At 40.4% G+C, this 12931-nt stretch overlaps 1 protein-coding gene across 1 annotated transcript in view; it reads right to left on the bottom strand.

The window, feature by feature from the left end:
* Window positions 1-2427: 2427 nt before the first annotated feature.
* LOC133732822 (protein FAR1-RELATED SEQUENCE 5-like) overlaps window positions 2428-12931 on the bottom strand; it is a 12379-nt gene continuing 1875 nt past the window's right edge. The window contains exons 3-4 of the mRNA XM_062160414.1: window positions 2855-2989; window positions 2428-2553 (exon numbers count right to left, since the gene is read on the bottom strand). Coding sequence (XP_062016398.1) covers window positions 2428-2553; window positions 2855-2989 — 261 coding nt within the window. The remainder of the gene's footprint in view (window positions 2554-2854; window positions 2990-12931) is intronic.

A 12931-nucleotide genomic window follows, 5' to 3' on the forward strand; every position in this document is an offset into this window, starting at 1 on the left:
TGTTTTACATCGTTTCTTACTTAATAAGTCGATGTTCATTGGGTTGTGTTACATCGTTTCTTACTTAATATTTTGTTAACCACTGGCTAATGGGACATCAATTTTTTGTTTTAGAACTGATGTATTAGTTCTTATATGACTTCATTTTTATAGTTATAAACTGACTTGTAATTGTTGCTAGGAAATCTAATGAGAATACATATCGTAAGTAAATAAATTTTGATTAATATTGATGCTCAAAGTACATAACAACATCCCAAGTATTTCTATGCATAACATGTCGAAATAAAACAAAAATTTAAGTCTAAATGGTACATAATACTAGAAACATAAACGAAAGCAAGGCTCGCCATACTTATATCTCATTTGTTCTTCTGTTTTCACCTGCAAATAAAATGAAATGAACAATTAGCTATAACAAGAAAAACATAAGGAAAGAAAGGAAAGGAAAAGGGAAAAACAAAAAGACATTGAGCTTACAAGACATTCCTATCCTAGCATCCATAACACAATCTGTTGGTTAACTTAACTATACCTTTCTGGGATATTTAAGTCCTTAATTATGATTAATCGAGTCAAAGGTCAACAATGCTGAACAAGTTACTATAAAAAAACTAGGCACAGACAGATGGCATGAATATATTTGCTGTAATACTGTGACCAAACTAGAAAAAATATATAAATAGATAAAAGTATGATAAAGCCTAAAGCTAAAACAGACATACCAATTGGAATCCGTCAAAACATAAAGCATGAAAAGTTCTGTTCGAGCACGAGTCATTGCAACATATAATAGGCGTCTTTCCTCCTACAATTTAAATGAGACAGATTACTTGAGGAGAGCGCTATAAAATCATATATATATATATATATATATATATATATATATATGAAAGAAATGTTGAGCTTACTACATACCTCAATGGACATCCCACTCTCTTTTGCACTACCATTGAATTCATGCAACAAGGGTATCTCACATTCATTTACCCATAATCGCAATTCAGCTCGGGTAATAATTTCCCTGCTATAAATTGAGCAATCAGAACAATGTCTGAACCATTATCTGATTTGTTTCCTTCCTAACTACGGCCTGACTAAACAACAAAAGAAAAAAAAAATACAAACATATAAGATGATTCACCACAACATGGACTCCAATTTAGCCACCTTCATAAAATAAAATTAAAGAATAAGAGAGGCAGTGACTATTGAGTGAAGGATTTTAAAATGCAATCTTCCCATATCAAATGATGCTATGTATTATATGTATAATAAGAGAGAGATAGAGAACTGATCAGGGTAAATAGTTCCTCAACCAGACAAGAATTAGGACCATGAAGGCCAATAGTTGATCATACTCGAACAGAAAAAACAATATGCCAATCATAATCTGCAGAACCCAAGATCATGTTATTTGAAAGTGAAGCATATGTCAAAAACGAGCATTAAGTGTACACACACACACACATATTCTATTATGGTAAAGGCAAACCAAAAGGATGTATACTCACCGGGACAAAGACAAGTGATTCAATTACATGCACAAAAATCAACTGAAATGTTGGAAGCTAATGACGAGCATGGTGTTGAAGCTGCACTGGAATAATTTGACAAATGTAAGCACCAAATTATAGAGGCAGGATAGGAGAATGAATAACACAAATACTTATTCGGTCTTCTCACTTCATAGTCAAGGATATACTCATCATTCCAGGAAAACAGTTTATTAATATTGTTTTGGATCAACCGGACAAAAAAAAAATTCATAGTTCCACAAGGAACTTATACTACTACTAAATAGTGAAAATATATGTAAGTCAATAATGCATTGTTTCATGCGCTTAAGACAGAAGAAGATACTTAGTGGAAATAGCACAATACAATAAAACAAACCTTTGAACTTCAGCATCCGAGTCTGCGTCTCTCTCAAAGTAAATGACACAGACATAGTGGTTGTAAAGAACACAAATAGAGACATCATAAGAACGCCACACTTTGCCACCATCATAAGAAAACAACAAACAGATAAATAATTAATAAAGAAACAAGCATATGGACACCACGTATAGTCCCACCCTTATGGCTTACAGAATGCCTCTGAAAATGAGAATAATAGACAAGAGGAAAGAGGGGAAATAATGTTTGCCAAAATAATTTTTCAATCACAAAAATGCATTGACCATGAAGATGCAGGGCAACTGTATTGACCCTAACAAAATTAAAAGCAAGTACTCATTTGACCATGGCCACTACACCAGAAGATAAAAATACAATTACTCCATACACAATGGCAACATTAAAACACATGATGCAATCACTCCACACCAAATACCCTAGCTGAGGGAACCACATTCACCGTAGCAGCAGACACTTCTATCCAATCTCAACACCATTAGAAAATGAAGGAAAATGTTACCAATACCCTCAACTGCCTCTTTCTTTCAAGTGGCCAAAGTCAAACAGAAGGGCTTTGCTATTGACCTCACAAGTATAACTCTCCTGTGAGCAACAGCCCCAAGCAAAAACTTGTACCTTAGGAGACACTTTAGCCTACCATATGGTAAAAAAGGAACTCAAAAAAGTGCACTCAAATAAAAGGAGGGCTGAAGGAGAGAGAGTTCATTTTAAGATCACTCAGCTTTGTACAGTAATTAAAGTTCCACATTGAAAGCGGAGAGCTGACCAGCATACTAGCTATGGAAGTATTCATTCAATAGGCAGAAGAAACTAGATATGATGAGTACAATTTGGGAGCTTTAACTATTTTTGAACTAACAATGCAAGTAAAATCATATTATCAAACGCTAACCATATATGAACTTTGTGACATGTACAAGAAAGCTCAGTTTACCTCTCGGCTTGCACGGGTACCAACATACACTACAACATTCAGATCAGGAAGCCATTTCCTAAATTCTTTTGCCCAATTTGACAAAGTAGAAAATGGTACAACAACGAGAAATGGCCCATGGATCTGTTGAACATTCTGCAGCACCAAAAAAAAGGGATGTTGTTCAAAAGCAGTGAATCATTACAGACACATATAAACTATATCCAGGTGTCAAGAAAATCCTCAACTTAAATCAATAAACAGAAACTACCATCATTTTACCGAATGCAACAACATTTTACAGATTGAAGAAAACTCATGTACAAACTGATAAAACTACTGCCAATTTGACACTCAAAAGCAACATAAGTCAGTTACACATCAGTATTCAAGCTACAATTATTTACAAAAGCTTATGCCCTTTATATATAAGAAAACATACAAATCAGCTACTTGATATCCATGAGAGTAAAAGATAAGTTAAGAAACCCAACTTAAACCATGCCTACAAAATATGAAGCAGCAAATAGATCAGAACAAACCAAGAGAATTAAAACCCAGATGTCAACATTCAAATTCAAAAGGAATACCATTCGATGATCAGCTCAAAGGTTCAAATTCACCAACCTGATTAAAACCCAGCAAATTTCAGAAACCTAACAATGGAGAAATTGAAAATTCGAAGCTAGAGGAGAAAAAGTGAGTCTTTTCAAAAGACTAGTTGTGAGCTTACCCATTTTATCATGTGATTGTATTGGGCTCCCAGTCTTCTTCAGGGAACGTAGGAATCCCCAAATCTCCACCCATCTATAATTAAAACCCTAAAATTGAAAACCCCAAAAATTCTCAGGACCCAAACGGAAAACAAAGAATTCAGTCGCAGTGACTCACCATTAACGCGATTAATTCAGACTGAAACCTGTTGTAGAGGGTGCTTTGCCAGGTTGAAATCTTCTGAGATCCTAGAAAGCTTGAGAGAGAGATAGAGAGAGAGAGCTTGCGGGTGGAGGCGATAGCGCCGACGAGGGGTTGGAGGTGGTTAAGGAAAGAGAGACAGTAGCGGGAGTGAGCGGAGAGGAAGGCGATGGTGGCCGTAGAAATTAAGAGGGCGGGAGAGGAAGGAGGAGATCGAGGGCTAGAGTTTCGGGCAAGAGCGAGAGAGAAAACGATGAAAGTGAGTGAGATAAAAGTAGGAAAAATAATAAAGTGTGGGGGGAATGAAATTTTTGTTCCCCGCGTACCCGAAAGTTTTTAACTTAGTCTTTCCGCGTTTTTGTAAATTTTTGAATCAAACTGTAGACATCGGTCAACAGTAATAAACGATGTCAATTATATGCATATAAATCGGAATTTGAGGAATCGATGTTAATGACATTTTTTTACATCGCGTGAATTCCTCACCGATGTAATTGTCGTGATGTCTAAGAGCAAAATTCTAGTAATGGATGTATAGTGGTTCGCCTCCGCATGAGCGGGAGACTACGTCCACTTGAAAGCTATACTAGTGTGTCGAGCCTTGCGGCCTAACAAGATTACAAAGTATGTAATGGGATCTCTTGAGTTGTGGGAGGAGGCATTCCTTTTATAAGTGAAGGAATGCTTCTCCTTTACATTGTTTTCGATGTGGGACAAGAAACCACACTATTCTAGTTTTGAAGCCTAGTTGTGATGGCATCTTGGCAAGGGCGGGAACGTGGCTTCCCGGAGGTGGATTTGCGACTTCCGGATACCGTGGTGTAGCTTGAACATAGGGCTACACGATGGATGTCGTGGTTGGGCATTGCCATGTCTCGTGGATGTCCCAAAGTAGGAGTTACTTATGCTTGGTGAGATAGCAAATACTCCATATTATTGGAGGTATGTACAGACGATGACGCGCTGCGTCGACTCTGTAACTGGGATGCAACGAAGGTTGCTGCAGGCTTGGCGGTGCACTGAGGTTAGCGGAGCTTTGATCGAAGGACATGGAGGTGGTTCTTGTTGGCGGTGCCACAAGAAGCAAGGCTAGAATCTGGCGGTGCCTCACGGTGTGCTTGGCGGAGGTTTTGCTCAGCGGAGGAGCTCGGCGGAGCGGAGATTCGCTAGCGGTGGTGCTCGGCGGAGCGGAGCTTTGGTGAAGCTTTGGCTAGCGGTGGTGATGGTCAGCGGTGGTGGAGACTCGGATTTTGGCGGACTCGGAACTCAGCGGAGCAATGCTCAGTGGTTGGCGACGCCGTGCTCAGCGGTGGAGAGCGGTGATGCCTAGCGGAGCTTTGCCAGCGGAGAGACTTAGCGGTGAAGTTATCCGGCGGCGAATCTCAGCGGAGGTTTGGCCAGCGGAGACATGGAGTCAGCGGAGCGGTTGATTGCTGGCGGTATTTCACTTGGCGAAGTCCTGTGACGGAGTAACGAGCCAAGGAGAGAAGGCTGCCCATAAAGCTTGGCATTGACGTTGACGCTTTGGTCAGCGGTGCTCTTGGCGGAGTTATGGTGATGAAGTTCCACAAGTCATTAAAGCTTGGAGGAAACTCCTGGCGGTGTGATAAGCCAAGGAAGAAGCGAGGTGTTGAAAGGATATTTCTGGGTGTCCAGAGTAAATTGGCACCCATGCAGATTTTTTTTTTTTTTTGTGCAGCGTTGACCATTTTTGTTGGTGGCGTTGACCTCATCCTGACTTGGATTTTTGTGAGCACTGAGCCCAAGTTGAACTTGATGCAAGAATTGTTTGGTTTTTGTTTTACCGCTAGGATGGGTTGCGGCGGATGTAAGGCTTGATTGAGAATACAAGGCAAGGAAGGCCGAGTGCTTCTAGCGCCAATGTTAACGTTAGAGATCCGAGGGGGTCTCTAGTTAGCTTTAGAGAGAGAGAGAGAGAGAGAGAGAGAACGACACAAGCGAAGTATAGTGGTTCGTCTCCCGCCTTAGCGGGAAACTACGTCCACTTGAATGTTACACTAGTGTGTTAAGCCTTGCGGCCCAAGGGATTACAAAAGATGTAATGGAGTGTTGTTCTAAGTGGGATGAGAGTTCCTTTTATAGGTGAAGGAAGCCATCTCCTTTACATTTTCTTAGATGTGGGATGTAGAAATCACTATTCTAGTCTAGAAAGCATGTTTGTGAAGGCAACTTTGCAAGGCCGGAAAGGTGGCTTCCCGGCGACGTATTTGCCACTTCCGGATACCGTAGCGTAGCTTGAACATAGGGCTACGGGATGCATGTCTCGGTTGGGCCTCACCATGGCTTGTGGGTGTCCCAAAGAGGGTGTTATTTATGCTTGGTGATGTAGCAAATACTCCATGCATAGTGAGAGGTATCTACAAACTCATAGGGTTTGAAGCTTCTTTTTTCTGGTTGGTTTAAGAGTCGGTTTGATGTAGGACGAGAATGGGCCCGGCTCAACCAGAAAACCATAAAAGTAAAGAAGCGGCATAGAATCAAGAAGGGTGATTGGAAAATAGGTAACTCACGTGTAATGAGGTTATTAGCCGCTGAAATATTCAAGAAGATTTGGTTTTGGACTTTTCGGGTTACTTGTGCAAAAAGACAGGTTTTGATTCACAATCAGATTTGATCAACTTTTGGGCAGAATGTCCATTTGAGATGCGTGATACAGTGGCGAAGATGACGTGGTCCAGTGGCGAAGCCACATTGGGACACACTAGGTCCCGTGACCCAATAAATTTTACAGTATATAAGTAATTAAGTTACCAAGCATCATGGGCAGCTAGTATAGTGAGTGGTTTTGCCTGTTTCTGCTATATTGCAGGTCCAAGGTTCGATTCTGTCTCCCTGCAACATTTTTTGTTTAAATTTTTTCCAAGGTTTAATTTTAACTTGCATCACTATTGTTCTTTTCATATGGCTTGCTATTATAAACTTGACAGAATTTAACAATATTCTTATCTTAAATAATCTTATTTATAATATTTCTATCAAAATTTTTTGATCAAAAATGTTAAGTTTTGATATATAATTTGATTTCAAAATTGTTTCTTTTCAATTTTGAAAGATCCTCACTTAGGATGAACTTCTAGCTCCATCACTCGTTGCTATTTTTTAGTGATTTGAAAAACACCTGTAAAATAAAAAAGCATAGTTGCAAAATGTATCAACTCTCAACTCAGTCACAAATTTGTTGTTATTTTCTAAAATTTTTATGTTTTGATATTATTATTATTTTATTTTTGTGCCCCAGTAACCCTAAGTTTATGGCTCCGCCACAGACGTGGTCCTTGTAGCGGCTTCTCCAAAACTCCATTTGTTGCGATTCAATAAGAAGATAGGTAGAGTTTCGATTCGGGTGCATGCTCAACTTCCTTTTCTGTTTGGTTCTAAGGCTTTTTTCTTCTTTTCATGAACGGGGGTTTATTTCCCAGATTTGTTCTCTTAGATGTGGCTGCAGATGCCTTATTATATTGCTGATTTCTTTTGTTTGGAAGATGATGAATCTATATCTGGAATCTTGGAATTTTCTTTTGTTCTTTGCTTTTGCATATTAAGTGTTGCACACACTAAACCAAAAATTGAATCAGACGACAGTTTTTATTAGTCGTCTGATAGGGTAATTTGCAGTTATGATTGGTCATGCTGTCTGATGGAAATATCAGACAACAGTTTCCAACAACAGTAGGAAATTGTTGTCTGAGTTAATTTTGCACAATAGCAGCTGCTTACATGATTATTTTTTGAATACTAGAAAGAACAACAGCAACAAGTATCTTAACTCTTGTGCAAATCAATTTCAGTCAGCAGCTCTTGGAAGAAAGAAACTTGTGACAAACAGTCATAGAACATTAGCTTGTAAATAAACTATTTTATGAATAAATCTTGTACATCAACTTACTAGCTGCTTACTATTAACTGAATTCAAATAAGACAACCAAAAGTTGAAGAAAGCATTGTCTGTTTGTGTTTGATACTACAATTTTCTCTAAGAAAACTATTGTTTGAGTTTTTATTGGACAATGGTTTTTATGTAGAGACAGTTTTTTCTATCCATTTGGTTGTGTTTAACTCCCTTGGACAATTGTTTTTACTTCATTGAGAGTGGTACGAAAGTAATTATGATAATTTACTAAAAGTAACTTTTGATACATGTAATAAACTTCAATAGATCAACAAACACAATTTCATAAAGCACTAATCCATTTCATTAGCTTAACAAGCTTTCAAGTTTCATAAGCTAAATGATGATAAAGAAGAATACAATTTGCTGGGTGTTCCAAGCTTGATCTCCCAATGACTGTACAATGCCTTTCATTTCCACCATCTAGCACAATACACTTTCCAATTTTAGTTTGTGATGCTTAATACACTTTTCAATTTTAGATTGTTGATGCAATTGTGTTATTGTCTTCCTTCATGCTTAGTGTGAAGGCAAACTCTTCCATTAAGATGCACCTATAGCAGTTTCCTATAACATTAACTAAGAGACATATCTTTTGCTATAAACTATTAGAAATTTTAGTGATACCATATGAACTATTAGGGGCAATAAAAATTTATAGGGTTTTATTGGGGGGGGGTATTAGATGACAGGACCCGCCCCGAATTTCACCCTGAAATCCGAAGTGGCCCTGCGGGGCCCACCTTAGAAGAAATTCTACCAAAAATTTGGCGGAACTTCCCCTAAAATGGACAACCCAAAACCTGTAGAAAGAGAATTCACACTTCTAAATCACCCATCCTTATGCTCCTGGAGCCACCCTGCTCCCCAAATCAACATTCCCCAACTCGCAAAACACAAAACTCAACTTAACAATACAAATCCCAAAGGTTATCAGAGCAATACTAATTCACAAGGAAATAAAAAAGTAGAGTAAATGATCAAGGGATCCTACAATGCGGAAGTGGTGACAATTATGCCTCAAATGTCATGTACGCCCGACCTCCACTAATTCGCCTGCAAACTGGGCATTTGAAACCGAAGGGCCCAGGGGAAAGTACATAAAAACGTTAGCGTGAGTGGACAAAAATAAATAATTTAATATGAATAAAACAAAATAAAACTTCATACTTTCCCACATTTTTCGATATATATAAAATCCGGATGCATGCAACATTTATAAAACACTTACAAAAATAATCCGAAAAACGTTGAACTCCAGAAAACCGACTAGCCCCGCTAGTCAAAACAACAAAGTAAAAGATTGAAATTTCAATACTCGAAAATATAAGTCCAGCCCCGCTGGTTAAGAAAACTCAGACTAGTCCCCGCTAGTCAAAAATAGTATAAGTAGGGGAAGATGATAGCCATACGAATAAGCCACGCAGGCTTGGTTGGGTGATAGCCTCCCAGGCTAAAGAACTCCCATAACTCCCGTAATATACCCTTACGCCACTAAGTGTAGCGATAGGATACTGGGCTACAGAATTACTGTCACAGAGACAGTAACCTGCGCCACAAAGGCGGAAGGGCTACGGTGATCCCATCACCGCGCCACAAAGGCGGAAAATCAATGCTAGCATGATAAAATCACCCCTCAGTATGGCACAGGGAAACATAACCGAAAATCCAGTAAATCCAAAATACATAAAGCTTCCCCCAACTCTCGCAAATGAATTTCCAACGACGTGTCCCACACGCCAAGAATATCTCAAATCAATAGCAAAAATGCGAGAAATAATAATAAATCATAATCTCCATAATTCGAAACAAACCCAATTCCAAAATCATCATCAAGGCATTCCCAATGCCAAAATCCGAAAGTCGATAAATAAATAAGAAAGATCAATAAATTAACGGCGTGTCCCACACCAAAAATAAACTCATATTCAAAAAATAAATAAGAAATAATTCCATCGAAATCCCATTTCGAAAATCTTTCAGAAATCTCAAATCGATGAATGAAATTAAATATGAAACTCCGGAAATCAACATAAATCACAAACTCGAATCCGAGCATAACGAATTAATATCCGAAATTCATGACCGAGGTAAATCATAATCCATCTCAGAAAATCATTATTGAAAGCCAATCCAGGAGATAAACCAATAATCAAATTCCGGAAACAAATAATATGCTTGAAAAGTAATATGATAATTAAATAAAGAATTAATTCAAGAAATAAACGCATGCATCATTATTTAAAACAAAAGTCCACTCACAGTACTATTCCGACGATCACGTATACGAGTTCCTTCATCGAGCCAGGGCTCGGTACGACATCCTGTACACGATTATATTCCGTGAATAATTATTCAACAATTTAATATAATTCCTAAACTCAATTCCTCATAATTTACATCTCCCATTCTCCTCGGATTCAGCCCAAATTATACCACTAATACCAATTCGTTAATTTAAAGGTTCCAAAGCAGAACCGAGAGATATCCGACGGTCGGATTCTCGTAATTCGATAATCGAAACCCTAAACTTCAAAAATTCATAATTAATTCCAAGCTTCTCCAAAAATCACCAAACTTCACATACAAGCTCTACAACATTTATAGAATTTAATGGGCTAAAAACTGGAATTAAAACACTGCCCTACACGCCTCCACGCGCCACCAACAGTGGCGGCGCGTGGGCCCCACGCGCCGGCGGCCACCACCTCCGATGGCCACCAAATTTGGACAGTAGCATCTACTCAACACACCCAACCATTCATTCAACTACAACAAGTTCCAATTTTACCTGAAAGAGCTCCAATTCGGCCGATGAACACAAGCCCAGAAATTTCTCAAGAACCCTAAAATTTCAATTCATCAATTCGACTTCTACACAACAAATCGTGACACAAGGCCATAGGGGAAATGATCAGTGATGAAAACCGAACCTTCGATGCCAATTTCGTGGCCGGAAACGGCCGGAATCGCCGGAAATCGATGAAAGTTCCGATCGGCTACAGTAACCTTCACAGCTCAATTCCGAGCTCCACCGGTCGAGCCACCGCCAAACACCACCCCAGGCGTGACAAGGAGGAGGAGGCGAACCTGCCGGTGCCCGGATTCCGTCGTGGGTCGGCCGGAGAAGGAAGAAACCGGAGGGAGAAGAAATCGGGCCGAAGAGGAAGAAAATGTCGGGGGAGAAGAGAGAGAAAAGGCCGGGTAAGTTTCCAAAAATGGAAACTTACCACAGTAACTTGGCTATTTATAGAAACTTACCATGAATAGTAACCGTAAACAGTAACTTTACTATTTCGCTTATAACTATCGCATACGAGCTCCGATTTTTACGAACCACATATGCACGCGCTCGGTTTAACGTCCTCTACAACTTCCATGAAGAAACTTTTCTCAAATTTTGACCCGAACAAAAAGTCAACTTTTAGGGCCACTAAAGGTACTAAACCGAAAGTAAAAGTGAAAGTAAAGGTCGTTTACCGTCCAAATGACTAGTAAACGGGTGAATTTGGGTTCGGGACGTTACATTAGAAGTCTCCGGTGACCTCTCTGGGTGGCCTATAAGATTTCCGATGACCTCTTTAGGGACCTCCGACGAGGTTTTTGGATAAGTCTGACGGCCGGTCTCCGGATTCTGGCGACCAGTGACCGTAGTCCGGCGAAGTATCCGATGACTTCTCTCTCTCTAAGTGACAAAGAGAGAGAGAGGGTAAAATTGTCCCAAAAATAAACAAAAAACAATAAAAAAAAAACTTAATTGAGTATTAGGGCAAAAAGTATGTAATTTATTGGATAAGTAGGCAATCTTATAAGATGTTTGGATAAGTGAGGTTAGTGTAGCCCAAATTTAGGTAAATGGACAATTTCCCCTTTCTTTAACCTCTGTTTCCTTATGGTCCAAGTCAACAAGATTCTGGCGAGGTTTTTGGATAAGTCCGACGGCCGGTCACCGGATTCTGGCTACCGGTGACCGCAGTCCGGTGCAAAAAGTATGTAATTTATTGGATAAGTAGGCTATCTTATAAGATGTTTGGATAAGTGAGGTTAGTGTAGCCCAAATTTAGGTAAATGAACATTTTCCCCTTTCTTTAACCTCTATTTCCTTATGGTCCAAGTCAACAGGATTCTGGCGAGGTTTTTGGATAAGTCCGACGGCCGGTCACCGGATTCTGGCGACCGGTGACCGCAGTCCGGCGAAGTATCCGATGACTTCTCTCTCTCTAAGTGACAGAGAGTGAGAGAGAGTAAAATTGTCCCAAAAAAAAACAAAAAACAATAAAAAAAAAACTTAATTGAGTATTAGGGCAAAAAGTATGTAATTTATTGGATAAGTAGGCAATCGTATAAGATGTTTGGATAAGTGAGGTTAGTGTAGCCTAAATTTAGGTAAATGAACATTTTCCCCTTTCTTTAACCTCTGTTTCCTTAGGATTCAAGTCAAACCGTTGGCTGGTGTAGACTATGTGAAAGCCTCCGCGGTCTATTTCCTTTTTAATTAGTCATTCAAGACCGTCCCAAGTTTCTACCAGTCTAAATAAGAAAACTATTTTAATATATAGCACACTGTTTATATATATATATATACAGGCGGGTTCCAAAGAGGACGTCCGCACTTTCGTTAAAGTGCGGACGGCGCTGCTGCAGCAGCTTTCAGGCGGTGACGGGGCGGCGGGGCTTGCCGGACGGAGGCTGGAGGCATCCCAGACAGCTTCTGGGCAGCGATCGAGGTCGGAGGAGGTAGAGGTTGCAGGTTTCTGGGCAACGACCTCACCTGCAACTGCAGGTTCCTGGGCAGCACTGCAACCACGTCGCTGGCGACTCCACCAACTGCAGACCGGTCCGTCCGACCCCTGGCCTCCGTCCGGCAAGCGCCGCCTCTCTGTCGCACCCGAGCCGAGCTGCAGCAGCGCCGTCCGCACTTTAACGAAAGTGCGGACATCCTCTTTGAAACGCCTCCGTATATATATATATATATATATATATATATATATACAGGCCCGATCACAGGCGGACGTCCGCACTTTTGCTAAAGTGCTGACGTCGACGCAGCAGGCGGTTCCAGGCAGCGACGGCGGCGAGGGGCTGGCCGGAGGCATCCCAGACCTCTTCTGGGCAGCTATCCAGGTCGGGGTTGCCGGTTTCTGGGCAGCCACCTCACCTGCAACTGCAGGTTCTATGCAGCGCTGCAGAACGGTCGCCGGCGACTCCACCAGACCGCAGACCGGCTTCGCAGACCCCGACGTCCATTCGGCTAGCCGCGGCTCGCCATCGCG

This window comes from Rosa rugosa, chromosome 1 (genome assembly GCF_958449725.1).
Source record: "Rosa rugosa chromosome 1, drRosRugo1.1, whole genome shotgun sequence".
NCBI classification, from domain to species: Eukaryota; Viridiplantae; Streptophyta; class Magnoliopsida; order Rosales; family Rosaceae; genus Rosa; species Rosa rugosa.